The following is a 22,525-nucleotide window of genomic DNA, read 5'->3' on the forward strand; positions in this document are numbered from 1 at the left end:
TTAGATCTCATGTTTTGATGATTAGGTCTTTCTATCACCTTTTTGTTGAGATATGAGTACATGGAGTCCCTTTCTAAGTCTAGACTTCAGATCTGGACCTTGTGAGGTCCAGAGGGTCCAAAGGCTCAAGCTTTATTCAGCCACTTAAAGAGTTATGGTGTTTTGGTGCCTTTTTGGAGCATGTATTGGCATTTTGAGCCTTTTATGCCATGTTTGAACGTAAAGCTTGCAGCTTTACGTAACATCCGACCCTTATGGTGGTAGATCTAGTGTTTGGAGTGATAGATCTACCTTAATTCGTCTGAATAAGGAGTCTGATCAAAGGGACTCGCCGAGTCCATGGCCTGACTTGACGAGTCGGTGAGGGTTTGTCCCGATGAATTTGATTGTGCGATAACTCGGCAAGTTGGGGTCAACTTGACGAGTTGAGCTGGACTTTCTTGAGACTTTTGAGTAAATGAGGGGACTCGATGAGTCGCAATAGTGCACTCGACGATTCGGGTCAAACATGGACTGTTGACTTGAGTTTGACTTATGTTGACTTTAGGTTTTGGTCAACATGAGTAATGGAGACCATGGAGGGGTAAAATGGTCTTTTACCCAATTCAAGAGTTGAGAGAGAAGAATAACATTTGGTTACTTAGAGTCAAGAATCGAGTATTAATTATAAATGTGTACCTTATGTGTTAGGCATTAGCTAGTTCGAGATTCGAGTTCGAGGATAATTGCTTGCTGCTAGCAAGGTGAGTTTTCTCACTATACTTTACCTAGAGTGGTACTTATGTGTGACCGGAGGGTCTTATGTGCTTACATTGAGTATTATGTTATCCTGCCTTATTTTTTATGTTGTGCATTATGTCTTTGTGATTTATGCTATGCAGAGCTTTACAAACCAGACCAGAGGGTCCAACGAACCTTGGAACTGGAGGGTTCCACTGAGACACATAGACCGGAGGGTCTTACAGTGATAAAGCCTCAAGTGGCTAATGAGTTATGTGTGTTGTATTTTGAGGAACTCATTAAGCTTCGTGCTTACCGTGTTATGTCTTATGTGTTTCAGGTTTTCTCAGGATCGTGGGAAGGCACCAGTTTGATTGTACACACCAGTGAAAGAGTTATGTTTGAAGATCCTGGATTTTAATCAAACAATTATGGAGTTACGATTTTTAAATTAAATAAATGAGATTTTTGTGAAATGTGTTATGAGAATTATGCGATTTTAAATGAAAATTTTATTTGAAAATTTACGATGTTGCATGATTTGACCAAGATGTTGATAGTTGTTGAAGTAGAAATGTTTAAGAAAGCATATGAAGCAGAGTTGCTTAAGGGGTCTAATTCCAAGAGTTCAATGGACATTGACAATGGTAACATTGGTGATACAAAAAATATTTCTCTTCCCTATGGAAAGGGGCCTACCAAATCAAACTGTTTGATCGTATGGTAAAGAAAAAGTTCAATTTTGGGATCATTCCATGTGTTAAACCCAAAGAGTCCATTAGTATCTACTGTCAATTGAAGGGACACTAGTTGCGAAGCTGCTTAAAATACTTGAAGGATCTTAAAGATTGGGAAGTCAATTTGTGTGAATCTACTTTAGGTACATCCAAAATCTAACCCCATAAGTTCCTATTCTTAAAATCTTAATACATTTCGATGGCATTTCAGGATCTAAAAGAAGGAAGGAAGCTTGAGAGAAGTGAACTAAATCTGATCATGGGAAATAGACTTTGGTCACATGTATCGATGGTCAGAATTTGGAGCTGCTATTAAGGAGTTAGAATAATTTGATACAAGATGTGATGGTCACATTTTGTGGTGATACCTCCACCACGTCGTGGTCAACCAAAATTCACAATTTACTTTTTAAATTTCGTACCTCGATGATCCGGATGTTAAAGATCTGGCTCTTCTCATTAACTTAATGGATAAAGTTGGATCACCACAATGCATGATCTTAAACCCTAAGTCCTTTAAGCTCTCTAAAGGCTACGTATTTGTGCATGGACTCAATAGAACCCAATCATGGACCTTTTTCCCACTTAGCAGAAGTCTAATAACCAAAAGAGTGTTATATCAAACTCTGGAGTTCCTCAAACTCCAAGAGCATCCATAAAAGGGACCAAAACCAACCATAGTGAGCACAAACTTATATTTAAAAGAACAAAGGTCAAAGTATAAACTTTATGCCTCAAATGACTCAGATATCTGAATAAGATGATGGATCTAAGCTAGATCCTTCTTTCCTTACACCAATATGGAATGCTTTCTTCCTTAAGCTTCACCAAACCATGAGAGGAAACTTAAAACTAAGCAAACAATCTCACAACCAAGTATAGAGACTAGGGTTTTGATTGGGGAGGACGGAGGCTGAAGATAATGACCTAATCTTGGAGTTAATGCCTTTAAATATAGGAGAAACCCTATAAACTTGGGCTTGGGCTGCAACAGCAACCACGTAGTGGTCACTAGCTTGTCATGTCATGGCAGACCTGGACCAGCAAGCCCAAAATCCAATATAAGCCCAACTTCACTTTAAGCACAAAGTCTTATCACATAGCCCAAGAACCTTATTCCTTAAGGTCTAAACAGCCCAAACATTCAAATAAGAATTATCTCAAAACAGGATGTTACAAATATGATCTATAAAAGATTAGCATCACAGTTGGAATAAAACCATGATTTTATCTGAGAATCAATGACAGTCCAATCCTCATCATCATCGCCTTGAGGTTAGGATTTACCGATATTTGACCTTGACATTTAGCACCCTTGCACATATCAAGAAAAATACTACGTCATAGTTTGTATTTGAAGCCATACACATGTAATTTAAAGCTAAATTGTGGATAGACATTAGTGAGAACAAAAACCAATAAGTAGAAGTAGAAGTAGATGTCATGATGGGTGCTGCAAGATGACATAGTTGTCATTTGGACCCGATGAAAATCGAAAAATAAATGCAAGTATGACAAAAAATAATAAATAAGAAGCTAATAGTGAGAAGATGGAAGGTAATACGTATGTAGTATGATCTAGAAGAAACAACAACAACAATCTTGAAGAGGCAATGATCAACGAAAACAACATACGTCAGGAACGATGGATGTCGGTGATGCTAGGACATTGTCAAATAACAGCAAGGGTTGCGATTGTGGTGGTGAGATGGTTTGGTGGAGATCATAGACCGGGATCAAAAGCAACAAACAAGTGATCATTTTTTTAGGATTACAGGAAAAAGTTTTAGGCACTGTGAAACCCAAGACTTGATATCATGATAGATTATGTAGAAAACCTCTTAATTAGGGTTACATGTGTAGATATCAATATATCCTCCCTAATAAATAAGAATCTTATTACCATATGTCATTCTCTCATTCAATTTGACAAATGTTAATTTATAACATCTTGTTTGAAATAGAGTAATTAAATAATAAAACCGGAACCCCAAAAGGTAAATTTATAATTGATATTAACTTATAATGGCCCTAAAACCAATAATATTTAGCGGAGAGTGGTTTCGGGGAGCCAAATGATATAATTTGGACTTTCGAAGGTTAAAGTGTAAATTCAGGATTTATTTCGTAAAGATTTTTAAAAGTCAAGGCATGTTTGGTAAGATTAGGACTTAATTTGAAGAGATTTTGGGAGCTAAGGGCTTAATGGTAATATATGGACTTCTTTTGAAAATAAATTATAAGGGAGGGGTTGTTTAGTAACTGTTGGATTTAATATGAAAAGAATTCTAAGATTAAAGGTGTAATAGGTAAATATGTGGACTGTTTTGAAAAGGTTTTATGGAAGAGGGGCTAGTTGTGTTATTATGGGGAATGAGCTTTGGAGGCGTCGGGTATATAGCTAGTGAAACCCTAATCCTAAGGCATGTGTTGCAACCGCTAACCCCTAGGCATCGGTCGCCATTTCCCCCACCCTCCTTCTTCACCTCCGATCTCCGCCATAACCATAAAAGCCCCTTAACTACCGATGGCATCACCGAGTGAGACAACTCTCATATCCGCCTACTGCCTCATCGACGAATGCCACCATTCCACCACCTGATGCCACCTGTCATGTCGTGTATGGCCGGAGAAAACCCCGAGAACGAAGGGTGAGCTGTGAATGAAGAAGAGCTGGTCGAGAAAGGCCAGGACCTCTCGGTTAGACCACCTTGACTCACAATTTTGTCCTTGATGTGTTCGTCGTCATGAGCGTCATCTGTTGCCGCCAGAGAAGGCTTGTGACTTCCACCCGCTTCGAAACTCTTCCCGCTGTCCCGCCGTCCGCTGTTGCTGCTGCCGTGAGAGTCGCTGCTGTCGTCGATGGTGCTCCTGATGCCGTCACTGTGCACCATCGGGGGTGGCTATCATCGCGACCGCTTGCCGACATCCAACCTCCTTCTGCCGCCGCCGTGAGCCACCAGGTGGGTGGCTGGGGTGCATCTCACAAATCAGTGTCGTGTGTGTTGATTATAGGGCTTGTGTGTGTATGATGTAGCTGGAAAATCAAGAAAGGCCACTGCCACCACGAGCCACCGCCGGCCACCACTAGGGTGGTTGTGTGTGTGTGATAGAGTAGTTAGTGTGTGTGTTTATTTTTGGATTAAAAGCCTTGTAACTGTAATTAGCATTGAATAATGGAAAAATAATAATAACCACCACCGTAAGGTGGTGGCCGCCGCCGTAAGCCGCCATTGACCACCACTACCCGAGGTGGTAGTGGGTGGTGCCCCACCAAGAAACCCTAATTGACTTAATGAAACTCTAATGGGTTTAAGGATTAGTTTTGGGCTTATTGGGCCATGTTTTGGTGAAAACCCTAATTAGGGTTTAGAAAACCCTAATTAGGGTTTAGAAAACCCTAATTGTGAGTATTTGGGCCTTAGACTTATTTGGACCCACTTTTAGGCCATGGGGGATTGGATTGTGTATTAAGCCCAACTACACTATATGATTTATGACTTAATGGATTAAGGCTTAATGGGTTAAGTAAGAAACACTAAACCCTAATCGTCATTTCATTTGGAAATCCTAATTTCACTTGGGCCTTGAGTTGGGCCTTTCCATTGGGTTTGGTGATTGGACTATTAATGGACTTCCAAGAATAAGCAAATGGATTAAATAATTATATGGGTTTTAGGATAAGGCCCACGTCAGAGTCTTGGGCCCAATTTGGAAAATTAGGCCATTGATGGGCCATAATTGAGCCTTTATGATTATGTGATATTGGGCTATATATTGGGCTTTGGCCATTACTTGACTTTTGGGCTTTTGGAGTTGGGTATTAGAACCCAATTACTAATCGGGTATTGTTTGATGTTGACAATTCGGGAAGCTGTCAACCAGCAACTAGAGTTTCATCCGCGAGACTTCAACAGTGTTAGGTGAGTTATCCTCACTATATCAGCAGGGTCTAAGGCACCAAAGCCGATCCTTTATGGATTGTATTTGGATTGTGGCATGTTATGCTTATTGATTTACATCCTGGTAGTTAGGATGGTGAGATGCTATGTTAGTGACCTGTTAGGTCGATATCCTGGTTATAGGATTGTTGCTATGCCTTGTGATCTGTTAGATCGGTTTCACTGTTATATATATACATGCTAGTGTTATATAATATCTATGTGTACATGATTGTCCTGGTTATAGGATGATGGTATGTTAGTGACCAGTTAGGTCTGTATCCTGGTTATTGGGATGTTTCTATGATTGGTGATCTGTTAGATCGGTTTGATTGTTATATGAAATGAGCTAGCATATGATATTTATGTGCACATGTTTGTTTGGTTGGGGGTTGGGTTGAGGCGGTCCCGGTTTGTGTTGTAGGCCAACATGCCCAGGGCGGTCCGGATAAACTGAAGGCCCTGCAAAGGGATTCAGTCAGGCCGAAGGCCCGACGAGTGGTCCGAATAGGCTGTAGGCCCTGCGAAGCGGTCCAGACGTGTCGAAGGCTCGGAGAGCGGTCCAGATAGACTGAAGGCCTGCGAGGCGATCCAGTCAGGCTGAAGGCTCATTATGCATGTTGTTCTGTATTGGTTATATGATATGGTTATGTTTGTATGACATTGGTATTTTGGGGGTAACTCACTAAGCCTTCGAGCTTACATTTATTGATTATTGTTTCAGGTATTCTGATGATCGCGGGAAGGCGAAGGCATTATCGTGCACCTCCTTACATTTTCATGATTTATTCTGGGGATACTCTGATGTTTAAATTATTTTGAAAGTAAACTGTAATAACTTAATGGTTTTAAATGTTTTAAAAAGTTTTAAATTGGCTTGAATTTTTGGGTGTTATACAATTTATGGTAATTTAGAAATATTTATTTTCCACTTGTCATTTACTTCATTTTTAATTTTCCAATATATAATTAATTTAGTTTCCATAAATTAAATATATCATAATGACTTTATTAATTATAAGTTTCAAATTTCAAATTTCAAATTTCAATTTCATTTTTTAATATATTACAGTTTAAACCATTATATTTTACATTTTATTATAATTAACCATTATAGTACACAAGTTTGACAAATAAATACGTAATTTTAATTTATTTATTTTTTGCATGTTTTTTAAATTTATTTTCTCATAATTTTCATTTATTTCAAATTTCATATACTAAAAAACTTCATGTTTAATCCTTTCTATCTAATGTTTTGTTTTAACCAACCTGTATAATATACAAGTCTCACAACTAGTAGAATAATATATTACAGTTGAGTCTCTATACTATACAAATGAATATAAATTAACAACCAAAAGTATAAAATATATGTCAAACAATTTTACTTTTTTTATATGACAAGTCTAATAAAATTCTATACTACTAAATCCAACGGACGAAACTTGAAACCTTTGACCATGGTGAAATGACAACATCTAATATCGTTGGGCTAAAAACTTTTTAATAACAGTTTCATTATTATTTATAACATGTAATTCCTATCTTATGATTCAAGTATTGTTGGTTTATATTGTCATGTGTTCCCATGCAAGATGATATTAGCTTACTTATAAAGTTTATTAGTACAATAGATATAATGTGTAGGTACAAGCAGTAAGGGGAAAGAAGTATCTTTGAAGACCTATTTTGTACCTTTAGATGTATTATGTAATAATATATGGCGAGGAACATACACACTACATACATCTATTCGATTTTGCACTAGAAGTGTAAAAAAAATTAAATTCGTCACAAAGTCTGATAAATGTAAATTCAGTGTAACTTCATCGGTAAAACCATTTATTGACGGATTTTGTAATAGAAACTACCGTCGTAAATGAGTATTTTCCTAGTAATGCAACTCTTAAAAATTTTATGCAATTCCTTTTTTTTTGTCCTGCTATATCTTGTGGGATCTCCATAAAATATGACAGGTATGATAGAACTTGGATATTTTTCTTTTAATACGAACATGTTGTATGCTGAAGTGTTCCATATGACATTTTTGAGGTGTATACAGAAAAATTACAATTTTAAAAATAAAAATAAAAAAGGAAGAGTAAATGCAAACGCACTAGGGTAGTTATATTAAATTAATTCAGATACTTACCGACCTTTGAAATTTAAAAAAGTTTTTCTCCTTTGATTTATAAACATTCTAGTCGATGGTCGGGACAATCCATTCCCCGCTCCAAGCTTTTACGAGCACAATTCAATCCAAAAGGTCTTAATGTCTAATTCATACCCATTTTTTCAATCTCACTCATCATCGAATCACGGTTTCAACGAAAACGATTTCTGATCCTCCTACAATTGCCTGATTCAATACCAGAGACTCTCCGATGGGTAATGTCGTTCAATTTTCAGCTTATTTAAATATACTATTCAAAATTTGATGCGCGTTATAATGATTAGAAAACGGAATGTTGTTAATTGTCGACAATTTTGAAATTCGAATGCTTATAGCGATGTCAATTGTGTTCTTTTCATCGTGTAATTACAAATTGATCTTGTGTTAAGTCTTCTTCTTAAGCCATAACATGCATGTAACGTTGAATGATGAAATACAGAAGCGTCTTACTTCTGTTTAGATATTTGATCGACTGGAATGATCACATTTCAGGACTAGGTAATTTTTTAATTTATGTCCCATGGGAGGTTTTGTTCCGTTTGTTCCTTTGTAATAATCGTAAGCAATAAGAGTCGGAATTTAAGGAATATGTAAAATAAATAAAGATCATTCTTCCCTAAAAGTTGGTATAAATCTGATAATTAATACCAAAACTTATTTACGCTATGATTAAATATTGATCAAGTATGATAGGTTTCGAGTTATGTTGTCATTGATTATATAGAACTCTGGTAACGGTTGAATTGTTTGTAATCACATTTGGTATCTTAGATGATATGAAAATTCTGATATTCCAAAGTAGCGAAATGCTTATCATGCTATATTTGTACATTTTGTTCTTCTCAGTGGATGCTGCAGCATGTTGCTCCACCCATCTCATTGATGGAGATGGTAGTTTTAATGCAACAGGACTTGACAAGTTCATGAAGGAAGTAAAACTTGGTGAATGTGGTCTTTCTTATGCGGTTGTCTCTATCATGGGCCCACAAAGTAGCGGTATAGATACCTTTTTTCAAGTGTAAAAGTTACATTAGAAAATCCATTTCAGTTGATGCAAGTTCCATCTGATGATTTCAGTGATGCTTATGTGTTTGGGACAGGGAAGAGTACACTTCTAAACCATCTATTTCATACCAACTTCAGGGAAATGGATGCATTCAAGGGAAGGCAAGTATCTGTTTTGTTCATTACTTCTCTTTTTTTCTGGCACCAGTTTAGCAAAATGACTGCATTGTCCTCCTATCAGGTCTCAAACCACCAAAGGTATTTGGATGGCTCACTGTGCTGGCATTGAACCTTGCACTATTGTAATGGATCTTGAGGGCACTGATGGAAGGGAAAGAGGAGAGGTTGTATTCTGATTTCTGAATCCTGGTTTTTTATGATTCCAGGTTTATTGTTCCTTTTAGTTGTTCACAGTTTTAAGCTTTTGAATGCAGTTTACTGTTTTATGATTCCACTTTGGTGAAGTGTACCTTTTTCATTGCTTGCAGCTTAGTAAATTTTTGCATGTTTCAGGATGATACTGCGTTTGAAAAACAAAGTGCACTTTTTGCTCTTGCTGTTTCAGACATAGTGCTTATAAACATGTAAATGTTGCAATCTCTCTGACATACAATTTCACAAGGATTTAACAAGTTTTATAATCTATATTGCCTTCCTCTTTAAAAATATATGTTAGGTGGTGCCATGATATTGGTCGTGAGCATGCTGCAAATAAGCCTCTGCTGAAAACTGTATTCCAGGTATGCCATTTATAGATTTTTCTTTAGCTGTTCTCATCATTGTTAACACACAACAATTTAACTTCCTATTTCTCCTTTTCAGGTCATGATGCGGTTATTTAGTCCCCGAAAAACAACTTTAATTTTTGTTATACGTGATAAAACAAGAGTAAGTGTGGTTTATCCATCTATCTATCTATCTTACACACTGCTGTTGATGCTTATTTGATCTTTTTTCCTTTTTGTTTTCATTAGACGCCTCTGGAAAATTTAGAGCCTGTCTTAAGAGAAGATATCCAGAAGGTAAACTTTGTTAAACTTATTTTTATTTGTACTGATACTCTTTTACCAAAGAATAAAAGTCTAAAATGTTCTTGATGATAGATATGGGATTCTGTTCCCAAGCCAGAAGCTCACAAAGAAACACCACTGAGTACATTTTTCAATGTAAGATACAGAACATATTACTCTTAGTTTACTTTTAACAAAAACTATTTCTCACAAGTGTCTAATTATATTAATTATTGTATTTCTTACTGATGACTTGACCAGATTCAAGTTGTTGCTCTTTCTAGTTTTGAAGAGAAGGAAGAACAATTCAAAGAGCAGGTAGAAGAAAAAGTTTTATGTATGATATCTTACATGGGACACATGACACATGGACACCTTAAATAACATATTATTATTATTATTATTATTATTATTATTATTATTATTATTATTATTATTTACTTTTTATATATTATGCAAGGTTGCCAATTTGAGGCAAAGATTCTACCATTCTATTGCACCTGGAGGGCTTGCTGGTGATAGGCAGGGAGTAGTTCCTGCTTCAGGTTTTTCCTTTAGTGCAGAACAGATATGGAAAGTTATCAAGGAGAACCGAGACCTTGACCTTCCTGCTCACAAGGTAAATGTAGTTTTCAAAATTCACTCTTTTTGATTATTTTTTAACCATATTCTGTGTTTTTACTGTGTGTGTGTGTGATGTCTTTTGATGCTTCTGTAGGTGATGGTGGCTACTGTGCGTTGTGAAGAAATTGCTAATGAGAAATATGCTGCCTTTGTTGCGAACAAGGTTCATTGTTTTCATGTTTCATTAGTTGATGTTTTCCTTGAGATATTTAAACTAACTGTTTTTAAAATGTTACATACAGGACTGGTGCGAATTAGAGAATACTGTGAAGTCTGAATTGGTGCCGGACTTAGGGAAGAGGCTTAGTGCAATGCTTCAAACTTGTTTTTCAGGGTATGCGCATAAATAATTAGCATATGTCCATGCATATGCACATATGTACTTATTCTTGTTATTCATGTGCATATAACTAACTGTATATTGCATTACAAATTCAAGCAAATTTGTTGGCATCATGTTTTTATTTTTAGTATAAATTCCTTTTGCAGATATGACGATGAGACTACATTTTTTGAAGAAGGAGTTAGGACTTGTAAGAGAAAGCAAATGGAAGAGAAGTTGTTGCAAGTAATGTTATGCTATATTCAATTGGGATTGTGGTAAAATATACTTTATATAACTTAATTCCCCTCATTAGTCATTACTTGTTTCTTTTTTAGCTTGTTCAACCATCCTACCACTCAACCTTGGGACATATAAAATCTGAAACACTTGAAAAATTCAATAAAGCATTTGAAAGCGCTTTGAGTGAAGGACAAGGGTTTGCAGTGGCTGCCCGTGATTGCAAAACATCAACCATGAAACTATTTGATCATCAGTCTGAAGGTAATAATAACATCTTCATATAATATAACTATTATGATAGTAATAAATAATAATTATCAATATGCACATAAAAAAAATATTGTCTTGAATGTATAGGTGCTATCATCAAACAAGCTGACTGGGACACATCTAAAGTAAGGGAAAAGTGTTCAAACGAAATCGATGCACAGATTGCTGATGTTCGTAATACAAAGTTAACTGATCTTTCTACACTATATGAGGTAATAAAGTTTTGATATATACTTTTCTTTTATTAGATACTCAAGTTAATTATATGTATTTTTTTGTACAGTCAAAACTAAAGGAAGCATTATATGGACCAGTGGAGGCTCTTCTACAAGCAACTAATGATGACACTTGGCCTGCAATAAGAAAACTTTATAAACGTGAGACTCAAACAGCTGTCACCGAGTGTTCTGCTGCACTTTCTGGCTATGAAATGAAAGAAGACTCCAAAAAAGAATTCCTTTCAAAATTGGAAAATCATGGTAGAGATATAGTTGAAAAGAAAGCCAAAGAAGAAGCTGGCAGAGTTTTATCTCTCATGAAAGAGAGGTACTGACACTGTGCATTTCTACTTTTTATTTGAAACTATATATTTTTACTGTTCGTATAATTAATTATCTTATACAGGTTTGTAAGCATATTTAATCATGATAGCGATCAAATGCCTCGAGTTTGGACTGGAAAGGAAGATATTCGCGCAATTACTAAAACAGCTCGTGCTTCTGTAAGAATCTTAATTAATATTAAAAAAATAATAATTGATGGCTGTAGATTTTAACATGTGATAGTTCTTATTTCAGTCTTTAAGGTTGCTATCTGTGTTGGCTGTAATTCGTTTGGATGGAGATGCTGATAAAATTGCAGATATACTAGTCCTTACTCTATTGGATCCAACAAAAGTTGCTGTTAAAAGCTCCACAACAAACGATCCATTGGCCTCAAGCACATGGGAAAAAGTAATGTATTTTTATTCTATTATTAATTAATATGATTATTTTGTTAGATATTTTAATTTGGTGATTTATCTGGTGTTACACCTAGATCCCAGCATCGAGGACGTTGATTACTCCTGTTCAGTGCAAATCTTTGTGGTGTCAATTTCAGAGAGAGACAGAGTATACTGTAACTCAAGCTATTTCTTCACAGGCATGTTATTATCTTCCTAATGTTAATATTATCTCTGGGATTATTTAGCAATTGCATCTTTATGATTTTCGTTTTTCAGGAAGCTAACAAGCGAAGCAGCAACTGGTTACCACCTCCATGGGCTATTGCCGCTTTGTTCGTCCTGGGATTCAATGAATTCATCACTCTTTTGAGGTTCTTTTTTTGTATTGTATTTTTTTATAAAGTCTCAATATCTGTTCATTTTGATTACCTCAGTACCAACCTTTCTCCTATTTTATTTTCCAGGAACCCGTTGTATCTAGTAATGATTTTCATCAGCTATTTGCTTCTGAAAGCTTTGTGGGTTCAACTAGACATAGGTGCTGAATTCCGACATGGCTTTGTAAGTGTTAATGCCAAGATTAATAAAGAATAGGTTGTTCATGTATAGTGCGTGCCATGGATTTCAATGGGATAAAAATTGCAATCTTGGTCCCTCCGAAAAAGGTGGAAACCAGAGACTCGATGACCTTTCATGTCCATTTTGTTGTATCTTTTTGGACGAGACAAAAGATGCAATTTTTGTCCCACGTCACATCAATCTCGTAGTTTATTATTGCATGCCAAACTAAACGTACTAGCATGTGTTATATATGTGATGTTAACGTATGTATGGTAATTAAGAAAAGAAGTTGCAATTAATATTTTATGGGTTTTACTTTTGTTTAATCTTGTCGATTTCCAGCTTACAGGAATTCTGTCGATTTCCACCAAGTTTGTTCCTACCATCTTCAATCTTATGAGAAAACTGTCGGAACAAGGACAAAGGCCCACCGAACTCCAAAATCGTCCACACAGCTCCTAACTAATATCGAGGACAACGAGTTTCCATATAATAACACTGGCATCGCATTTGATCTGTATAAGCTAGTAATTTAAGTAAACGGAACCTAATTGATGAGGCCCTATGGACATGGCACACGTGGTGAACGTGAATCAGATCCATACATATTTGTGCGTGCCGATTTAACTGGTCAACTGTGTGAATACGATTCATATTAGGTTTTGAAGCATCCTAGCTACACCCCAACAGTACCATATTCTATTAATTAGGCGATTCTACTTGCTTGCTTGCTTTACAAGTTCCTTTTAATGGTTTTCTCTTGTAACAAAGCCATATTTCTTGTGTATTTTAGTGTATGGAATATGTATCCATCGTGATGCCAAGGTAAATATGTTCTTTCTAAAGACGACCCGATTGTTAAACAAGACAATTGTTTGATCTGTGTTTGACGTTCATGGACTGAGACTATATCAGTGTTAACATGAGACAAAAGTTGTACTATATTTTGTCTCACGAAAAAGATCTCGAAAATTGGTATTTTCGCAAAGAAACTAAAAAAGTGTATAAATAAATCATAAAGTTGTATAAATAAACCCACGTATGTCTTTTGAATACTGAAATATGATGTCGATGACTACTGAAAAAGCAATTTTATACATTATTTTATTTTATAGATGGTTGAAGTTGAAAGTGATAATTTGATCTTATATCCTTACATTTTTTGGTCATTTTAATGATTAGTTCATTAAAACAGTATTCGACTTAACTAGCAGTTGTGAATTCAAATTCTCAATACAACATATGCATATTTCATTTCAATTAACATGTTAGTGAACAAATTAGAAGATCTAATATGTTATTTTCCTCCAATGTTTTTTGATTATTTGAGTTTAACACTATGCATTTTGTAAGACACATAATTATAATAAAACCAATAGGACATTATAGTTGCGAGTAACAACACTTTCCCTTTTTGCCCTCCTTCCCCATTAAAACATAATTTACATGATTCATTAATGCCACTGAAATATATAACTTGTAACAGAATAAAATGCCAACAGAACATCCATAACTAAAACCAAGCAACTCATTTTTCTCTTTTGAAATTGCAAAAACAAATAACCCTTTATAAAAGAAGAAAAACATTTTGCCTCTCTTTCAAAAAAAAAGAAGAAGAAAAACATGATCCCTAAGTTAAATGATGGGTTGATTTAAGTATTAATCATTATACAAGTCAACAAAAAGAAAAGCAATAATTAAAGCAGCTATGAAAAGCAAGAGAAAAACTTGGCAACTTTTGTTCCTCTGTATGGCTTGAGTTAGTTCCTTGTTACCCATCTCAACATTCTTTGTTGCTTCAACCGCCTATAAATAAATAAATAAATCAGATACTACCAATATAGCATTCTACTTTATGTTGGCATTATTATAGTTAAGGAATTGCAAGTGCATTGATATTATTGTAAATAAATATTGCCTATATTGGTACAAAGAGTAAAGTACAATGCTATTTCTGACCTGATCATACAAATACTCAATTTGTTGAGCCTGTTGCAAGACATGTGTTGACATTAGATGATTCAATGCTGACATCTCTACCATCTTTGTTTCAGTGTCACGTGCAGCATCAAGAAAACTTGATAACTCCACCTATTGGGGTAGTATGGTCATTTTGCATAGTTTAACAATACGCACAAATATGGTTACACAAAAGGTAAAAAGTTGAGGTTAGGGACCAAATCCGTAATTTTGATAAGCATGGGGACTAAATATGTAGTTTACAAAAATACCTGAAGAGCACGCGTTTCATCATCTAAAACTTGCTGTTGAACTTTCATGGGGGGTTCAGTTGTAATTTCACCTGGGCCCCTCATCTCTGATGAAATTGTTGGTTCAGTTTTTTCAGGTGGGGCCCGCTTTGGTTTTGGTTTTCTTCTAGGCATAGCTTGATTAATAGCTTCTTGAAAGCGTACACCTCTCAGTTGATCAAATTGTGATGTCAATGAATGTAGATTTTCACTTAAAATCAAAACCTGTAATTCAAATAGATAAATAATCATAATAATCAAGAAAATTTATACGTACAACTCCATGTTTGTGTGCGATAGTATCAGCATTAGCATCATCACCCCTAGTTCCAGCCCAACCTTTTGCATTTGCTTCTTCATCAGTTATGCTGGTTTTGAGAATGTCAATCTGTTCTTTACAAGCTTTTACAAAAACACTAACCTGTAAAAGAGTTATGTGTTTTAAAACTTGAGTAAATTACATTTTGGTCCCTGGGTTTAGCTGAAATTTTCAATTTTGGTCCCAAAAAGCTCACTTTTGCAAAAGTGGTCCTTATTTTGAAGTTTCCTAAAGATTTTGGTTCGTGTGTGTCTAAGTTAACAAACTAGCTGTTAACCTTTTAAGAATGACCATTGTGCCCTTGGATCAAAGATATTTTTTAGAGCCTTACTTCGTGTTCAATGCTGTCTCTTTCCTCTTCAGTGGTAAGATGAGAATCTACATAATCCTTTCTATGCTTTATCAAGAACTGTTCTAGAATCCCAATGCCTTGTAGCTGAAAAATGAAGGAAAATAAGAATTTTTTAATATTTAGGATAATTATACAAGAAACAATATGTTTGTATATGGTAGTAAAGATTTGTTTACTGTTTTTAATGCAGTTTTGGTAAAATGTGATCTTTCACGAGGTTTGTGCATGATGAAAGATGCCATTAGAGCTGCCCTTTTGGCCTGTTGATAGTAATTACACTTACACATCAGAAAATCATTAGAGGAAATAATGGTGAAATAGGAAAAAGATTGGTCAAACATGGTCAATACAGCAATTAATGAGAACAAACCTCCTTAAATCCCAAAGATAAAGCTCCCATGTTGACAGCATCTTTGAAGTCTTCAGTTAGGTCTCTGATCTTAGCCATGCCTTAACATCCACTAGAACTCACCTTTTACAAAAAAATAAATAAATAAATAAATCTTCATATAAAAGGAATACTGTTGAAACTTAAAAATAAAGTACCAACTTTTTCGAGGGTCGCAGATAATACAAAACAACATTGCAATATTGATGACATGTTTATATTTGACAAGTATGTCCATTCTTGAGGTATCTAAATTATATAAATTATGAATTATGACCAAAGAAACTCACTGTTTTATTAAGAGATCAACTTTTTGTTCATAATGAGTTGCAGAAGAAGTTAATATGCAATCTCTTTATTGACTTGAACACAATGCAATCTCATTCTACTACACATATAATGTTGACTTTAGGAACATGTTCAAAACCAAAAAAAAAAAAAGCACAACATTCATCACTGCAGAAGTTAATTGCAAGCACAAGTTTAGGGACACTAGAAAAGGATGCCAAGTACATAATGATCTAGCACGTGTACAACTGTGTATACAGCAAGCAAAAGCAACCATGTCACTTCTTTTCCCCACAAAAGGTCCAAACGTCACCAAACTTAACAATCATGGCCTCTTTGACCTTTCATTCAACCCAAATACAGAGCCCAAAGCTCAGCAGAACTTGTTAGAAAATATGATTTCATTAACAAAATTTACAACTCCAGAAAGCACCGAAAAGCTAGAAGCAAGAAACAAAAGAATAATGCATACAACTATTTCACAGTGCAAAAATCAAACTATTGTTACTTCTCCTGGTAACTTTAGGAACATTTAGTCTCAATGGAAGACACGAAGCATAAGGGGAAAACGAAGAATGATAATGTAGGGGTATGGATGGTCTTTTAGGGCATCCTTTGATCCAGAAAAAAAAAATAAAAAAAAGGCAAATTATATGGTAAGTTTGCCAAGATGGAAAGAGAATCACTTACAAGCCATTCCCGATTACCTTGATCGCTGATGTGGGGAAAGAAGAGGACGGAACCGGTGGCTGTGGGGAAATAAGAGGACGGCAACGATAGCTGCGGGGAAAGAGGACGGTGGCCCCGGTGACGGGGAAGGAAAGAATAGGGTGGCGACGGAGGCTGGTGTTAGGAGGCGAGGGCGGTGGGTGGAAATTGTTTGCTGCTTGCTAGTGAATGGTTAGTAAGATAATTTGAGTGGTTGGATAAATAAATTCCAGTTTATTAGGTTAAATAAGCTAATTTTAATAAACATATTTTCTTATGTTATTGTTTATTGTTTGTTCCCATCACAAATAACCTATAAACAATAAGCTAAAAAGCTAATCCAAACACCCCCTAAAAGGCTAATATTGTGTTTAGTTTTCGTTTTTACTTTTCGGTTTTTATTTTTTCCTTTTCAATTTTCATTAGAAAATTAAAAAACGTGTTTATTTAAAACTTATTTATTTTTCATTTTCAGTTTTAGAAAAATTAGAAAACTTATTCATATGTGTATTTTTCTATTGTTTTTTATTTTTAGAAAACAGTAGTGATGGTAGGGTAGGGGTGGGGGCGGTGGTAGTGGTGATGGCGGCGACGACGACAATTATGGTGGCGGCGGCGGAGGTTGTACTAGTGATAGGGTAGTGGTGGTGATGATGGCGATGGTAGGTCGATAATTGTGGTAGTGGTGTTGGGTAGGTAGGTGAGTCTGTATGTGTTTGTGTTTGTGTTAAGGGGGGGGGGGGGGGGGGGGGGGTTGGGTGTGTGTGTGTGTGGGTGGGGGTGGGGGTAGGAGGTGTATGTATGTGCGTATTTGTGAAGGTGGGGATGAAAGTGTATTTGTGTGTGTATATGGTGGGGGTGGGGGTGAGTATGTGTATTGGGGACGGGCTTAGGAGTGAGTGAGTGTGGGTAGGCAGGGATGTGGTGGGTTAGGGTGTTAAGATGAGGGTATGTAGAGGTAGATGAGGTAACACGTGTGTGTGTTTATATTTTAGAAAATGTGAAAAACAATTATTATCGGTTTTTCAGAAATTTTCAACGTCTTTGTAATTTTAAAAATGGATAATGTCATAAAAAGCCTTAAGTTTGGCAGAAAATGTCGGTTTTAACCTTTGACAAATTTGTGGTTCGTTTACACCGCAAACTTGTCATTTTTTTGTTGGTTTTGCCCTTTTTACCTGTAATAGCAGGTATTCAGGTTACCATGATTTTTTTTTTACGAAAAAACCCTTAAGTTTACAAATACTTTGCAAAAAAACCTTTAAGATTATAACCATATAAAATATAAATATATATTAAAAACTTGATAAAACTAGATAGTTTTTTAAAAATTAAATATCAAAAGTTTATATCAAACCAGTATAAGTTTTATTGAACTTATATTATGAAACCAAAACTGAAACATATTTTTAGCTTTACGTACGGTAAATTTTATATTGATTCGATATAAACTTTTTATATTTAAGTTTTACAAAAGTTACCTAATTTTATCAAAATTTGAATGTTTCTTAATTAATACTTAAACTTTTCAAATCAAAATTAAAAAAAAAAAAAAAAAAAAAAAAAAAAAAAAAAAAACGTATGTTAGTTAATAATTAACTATGCTAAAATAGTTAAACATATGAATATAATATGACATTAGTTATTTTCAAATAGTTTTTTTAAAAGGAAAATAAAAATATTTTATAAGTTTAAAAGGTTTTTATTTCAAAAATAATAAACTATCATATTTTTTTATAAAAATAAATATATTTATATAATAAATTAGACAAATATATTTATATTTTATATATTTAAAATGTTTATGTTTATTTTTGACGTTTAAAATGTTTATGATATATTATAAAAAAAAGTATGATAATATTATTATTTATTTAAACATAAAAAAAAAAATATATGATACGTTATTATTTCTGAAATACAAACATTTTAAACATATAAAATATTTTTATTTTCCTTTTAAAAAAATTTACTGAATGTAATTAATGTAATATTATTCATATGTTTAACTACTTGTAACGTCTTCAAAAATACGACCCAAAAATTTTTGTTTTATAATACTAAAATCATGTACTGAATGTCATAATATAAAACCATACATCAAATATCTCAAACCATAATAAAATGTCGTATCACAAACTGTATCAAGTCATAACTAAGAAAGACTCCCAGGAATAAAACTGAAACTGTGGTGTGTGCGATGCCATCATCCTGAACTCTTCCTTTTACTTGCGGAAGTACCTGAAACCAAAACTAAAAACTGTAAGCACGAAGCTTAGTGAGCTCCCCCAAACTACCACATACCATACAATAACATAATAAGCACATACTGGGCCTTACCCATTGCATCAGAACGAAGTCCAGAAACTGCATCGGACCGAAGTCCGGAACTAATCATGGCCTTGCCCACTGCATCAGACCGAAGTCCGGAAACTGCATCGGATCAAAGTCCGGAACTAACTGCATCAGACCGAAAGTCCGGAACTATCTGGGGCCTTGCCCCCTGCATCGGACCGAAGTCCGGAAACTGCATCGGACCGAAGTTCGGAACTAAATGAACATGGCATAGCATAAACATATCACCTAGCATAAACACATATACTGCATACTGCATCGGACCGTAACCCGGAACACGTAACACATAAATCTTGTCTGAGCCACGAAGGCATCAGACATACTAACTACTGCATCGGACCAAAGTCCGGAAACTACTTCTAACTAAATGTGCCGGCATTGTGGCCTTAGACCCGTTCTCACCTCGTAATCTGGCTGCTGAATGAACTGCTCGGGAAACTGTCTGTTGCTGCTCCGGTATCTCCCCGGCTACAATTTCCATAAGTACACTCAATCAAATACTGATAACTATATTGAGGGTAAAATGACTATTTTACCCCTGGTCAAAGTCAACCTCTTGGTCAAAGTCAACATATAGTTGACCTAACTCACCGAGTTGGGCCGCCAACTCGTCGAGTTCCTACTCTCATTTCTCGTTTCTGCTCGCTACTACTCGTCGAGTTTGGCATAGACTCGACGAGTTCCTCTTCGATACAACACTTAGTCAATCTGCATCCGACTCGCCGAGTTGTATGAACAACTCGTCGAGTTCTCCTTCAACATACGAACACTCTGACTGTGACTCGCCGAGTTGTATGAACAACTCGCCGAGTCTGTTCTTGAGATATGAAGATTGCCTTGGACTCGCCGATTCAGGGCACTGACTCGCCGAGTCCCTCCATGAATGAGTCTGATCTCCGACTCACTAAGTCCACCTATAACTCACTGGTTCCACTCGGCATAATACATGAAAGGGGAAAATCGGGGACTCGCGACTCGACTCACCGAGTCCGAAGAACGACTCGCCGAGTCGGTTACATGCAACTTCTATATAGTTGATTCTGCTCAAAACCAATGCATACAACTTATAGATCTGGGTTCTTAAGGCTTGGTTATCATGTAAAGTTTCCAACTTTACATGTACATATGCATAAAAAGGAATTAAAAGGCTTAGCAAGGACTAAAAGAGTACATCTAGGGATTATACACGAATTCGGCTCATAAAGGTGGTAGATCTGAGCTTTTGAAGCTCAAACCTAGCTAGATCCAATGGCTATTCAACTCAATATGATCTCTCCACTACAATCAAGCTAGGAAGTGGATAAAAATGGCCAAAATTGGGATTTCTAATGGAAGATAAACATAGAAACAGAAGAGATTCGGATTATGCCTCAATAAACTTTGGATTGGACTCTAGATCCTTGCTCTTCACCTTCCCCTTTGGTCCTTCCTTCTTTCTTTTCTCCAAACTTTAAAAGATACACAAGATATGCTCAAAATGCTCAAATAATGGCTAGGGTTTGCTAAATAACGTTCTGAGGGTGAAGGAGGCGAGTTTGGGGCTCATAACATGGTTTAAATAAGGTGCAAAACCCATGGATCTAGGGTTTCTTCCAGACTGGCGGACTCGCCGAGTCCCAAATATGGACTCGTCGAGTCGCCTACTTACACGTGCTCGAAAACCCGTCCCTACTCGATGATTCGGGCTACTGACTCGTCGAGTCCCTCTTGAAACTCGAAAAATATAAACATTTAAATTGCATACCAAAATTAGGGCGTTACAACTCTCCCCCACTTGTCTCGGACTTTGTCCTCGAAGTCTGTTGCTGCTGCATCTGGAAATTGTTGGATTAGTGTCTAAGTCCATAACTATTTTGGTATGTACTTGACCCGATGGTGCATGGTCCTTTTGGGTTGCCTTCACCAAAGCGACTTGATAGGATGAATTATGGAGAGAAAGGATTAAATATGATTTATTAATATATTATGAGAATAATATATTAAAGGAGAAATCGTATTGTTTAATTAATATTAGTCAATAATTAATTGGTAATTAGTTTTGTGACTAAAAGAGATTAATTAAACTTAAGGGACTGGAATTGTAATTATAAGATAATTGCAATTTGGGCCATGGATTGCCTTATATTAAGGAGTGGACGAATTCTATGGGGAAACCCAAGAAGAAATCGTCCAAGGCCTTAAGGAAAGGGATCCATGGGTTGCTTAGGGCTTAAGCATCCAATTTAGGGTTTCCTTGTTAGATAACCCTGATAGCCTCCTATATATATAGATCCCTTATGACCTAAAAACGTGGCTAAGCATCCTTCTAGGGTTTCACACGTTTTAGGGCAGCCTCCATCCTCTCTCCTCTTCATCCTCTTGCTCTTGGTGTTTGTGAACCATTAGAGGAGTGACATTTGTGATAGGTCTTAATGATTAAGAACCATATCTCAATTGATCCTCTAAGTGAGTCTTAGTACAACTGTATGTCTAAGAAGAGGAATCAAGAATTGAATAAATGGTTAAATCAAGAGGTCAATCATACTTCGTTCCAAAACAAGTCTTAGAGTTAAGATTGCGACATTGAGTGATAAGTATTAAGAAGGTTTATAGCATTCATCAAATATGGAAAAGTTGTGATGTCTTGGATAAGACAAAGACCAACTAGGACCAATTTATGAAATGTTTTGATAAAAACTACGCTAACTCTTGAATATTTGTTTGTCAAGAAATGGTTATTGACAAGAGAATCTTATATGTCAAGGAGTAAGTGGGAGTCTTAATGGTCTTGAAAGGTTTCAAGAACAAATCAAATAAACCTTATCGATCATCACTAGCACACAAGTTGAGGTTTACAACCTATCGTGTTGACATTATTTTGTTTCTGTGCCAATCCAATCGAGTTAATTATACATGTGAGTCCTATGAGTTCTCATTTGAATGCATAAAAGGCAAGGACCTTGATCAATGGAAAGTACATTGATAAGAAAAGGTGAGCTGCTTAACTACTTGGAAGACATGGTGGGCAGCTGTGCTACCATAAGGCAAGAAATCGAGATTAAGAAAGTTCGATCCATATGAGTTTGAATTTATCGTAAACTTTGGTTTTGACAAATTCACATGGATATAAAAAAATACACTGTTTAAATCTAAGTGTCATAAGATTTCCTCCTTCATGAAAATGAGTGTGAGGAAATGCTTTCACTAAAAAATATTTTAAGAAGATAGTGGTTGTAAAATTGCATTCTCGAATTCGATTATGGTTACGGTATCCCTTTCCATGATTTGAATTGTGAGTTTTGGCAATTAGTCTTAATTGTTTAGACACACAT

At 35.7% G+C, this 22,525-nt stretch overlaps 2 protein-coding genes across 4 annotated transcripts; one reads left to right on the forward strand and one right to left on the reverse strand.

Moving 5' to 3' along the window:
• Nucleotides 1-7,582: 7,582 nt before the first annotated feature.
• LOC111880243 (protein ROOT HAIR DEFECTIVE 3) lies at nucleotides 7,583-13,451 on the forward strand. 2 transcript variants are annotated; one of them, XM_052767312.1, is made up of 23 exons: nucleotides 7,583-7,789; nucleotides 8,421-8,570; nucleotides 8,675-8,741; nucleotides 8,821-8,923; nucleotides 9,093-9,163; nucleotides 9,256-9,319; nucleotides 9,402-9,467; nucleotides 9,554-9,601; nucleotides 9,683-9,745; nucleotides 9,851-9,907; nucleotides 10,050-10,208; nucleotides 10,308-10,376; nucleotides 10,456-10,547; nucleotides 10,703-10,781; nucleotides 10,874-11,039; nucleotides 11,136-11,260; nucleotides 11,332-11,594; nucleotides 11,673-11,769; nucleotides 11,846-12,001; nucleotides 12,087-12,195; nucleotides 12,275-12,365; nucleotides 12,459-12,555; nucleotides 12,905-13,451. In XM_052767312.1, the coding sequence occupies exons 1-23, from the start codon at nucleotides 7,786-7,788 to the stop codon at nucleotides 12,953-12,955; spliced, it is 2,247 nt and encodes a 748-aa protein (XP_052623272.1). In that variant the 5' UTR covers nucleotides 7,583-7,785; the 3' UTR covers nucleotides 12,956-13,451. The 2 variants fall into 2 exon arrangements, with proteins under 2 accessions (XP_052623272.1, XP_052623271.1); XM_052767311.1 differs by having other exon boundaries at nucleotides 7,586-7,789; nucleotides 12,898-13,451.
• Nucleotides 13,452-14,186: 735 nt separating this feature from the next.
• LOC111880242 (syntaxin-81) lies at nucleotides 14,187-17,060 on the reverse strand. 2 transcript variants are annotated; one of them, XM_023876654.3, is made up of 8 exons: nucleotides 16,859-17,060; nucleotides 15,846-15,947; nucleotides 15,652-15,735; nucleotides 15,455-15,559; nucleotides 15,082-15,225; nucleotides 14,787-15,029; nucleotides 14,515-14,646; nucleotides 14,187-14,361 (listed from the first exon to the last, which is right to left on the reverse strand). In XM_023876654.3, exons 2-8 carry the CDS (start codon nucleotides 15,921-15,923, stop codon nucleotides 14,215-14,217), a joined length of 933 nt encoding a protein of 310 aa, XP_023732422.1. In that variant the 5' UTR covers nucleotides 15,924-15,947; nucleotides 16,859-17,060; the 3' UTR covers nucleotides 14,187-14,214. The 2 variants fall into 2 exon arrangements, with proteins under 2 accessions (XP_023732422.1, XP_023732421.1); XM_023876653.3 differs by having other exon boundaries at nucleotides 16,842-17,060.
• Between the last annotated feature and the right edge of the window lie 5,465 nt (nucleotides 17,061-22,525).

This window comes from Lactuca sativa, chromosome 9, assembly GCF_002870075.4.
Source record: "Lactuca sativa cultivar Salinas chromosome 9, Lsat_Salinas_v11, whole genome shotgun sequence".
Lineage (NCBI taxonomy): Eukaryota > Viridiplantae > Streptophyta > Magnoliopsida > Asterales > Asteraceae > Lactuca > Lactuca sativa.

Bases quoted from the DNA above. Each gene is read 5' to 3' on its own strand.
- LOC111880242 (XM_023876654.3), bottom strand. From the start codon at position 15,923: ATGGCTAAGATCAGAGACCTAACTGAAGACTTCAAAGATGCTGTCAAC. The intron at 15,226-15,454 runs GTAAGGCTCTAA...ACTCTTTTACAG, and splicing joins GAGACAGCATTGAACACGAA to GTTAGTGTTTTTGTAAAAGC. The intron at 14,362-14,514 runs GTCAGAAATAGC...ATTTATTTATAG, and splicing joins TTGAGTATTTGTATGATCAG to GCGGTTGAAGCAACAAAGAA.
- LOC111880243 (XM_052767311.1), top strand. The intron at 11,770-11,845 runs GTAAGAATCTTA...TTCTTATTTCAG, and splicing joins CTAAAACAGCTCGTGCTTCT to TCTTTAAGGTTGCTATCTGT. The intron at 12,002-12,086 runs GTAATGTATTTT...TGTTACACCTAG, and splicing joins CCTCAAGCACATGGGAAAAA to ATCCCAGCATCGAGGACGTT.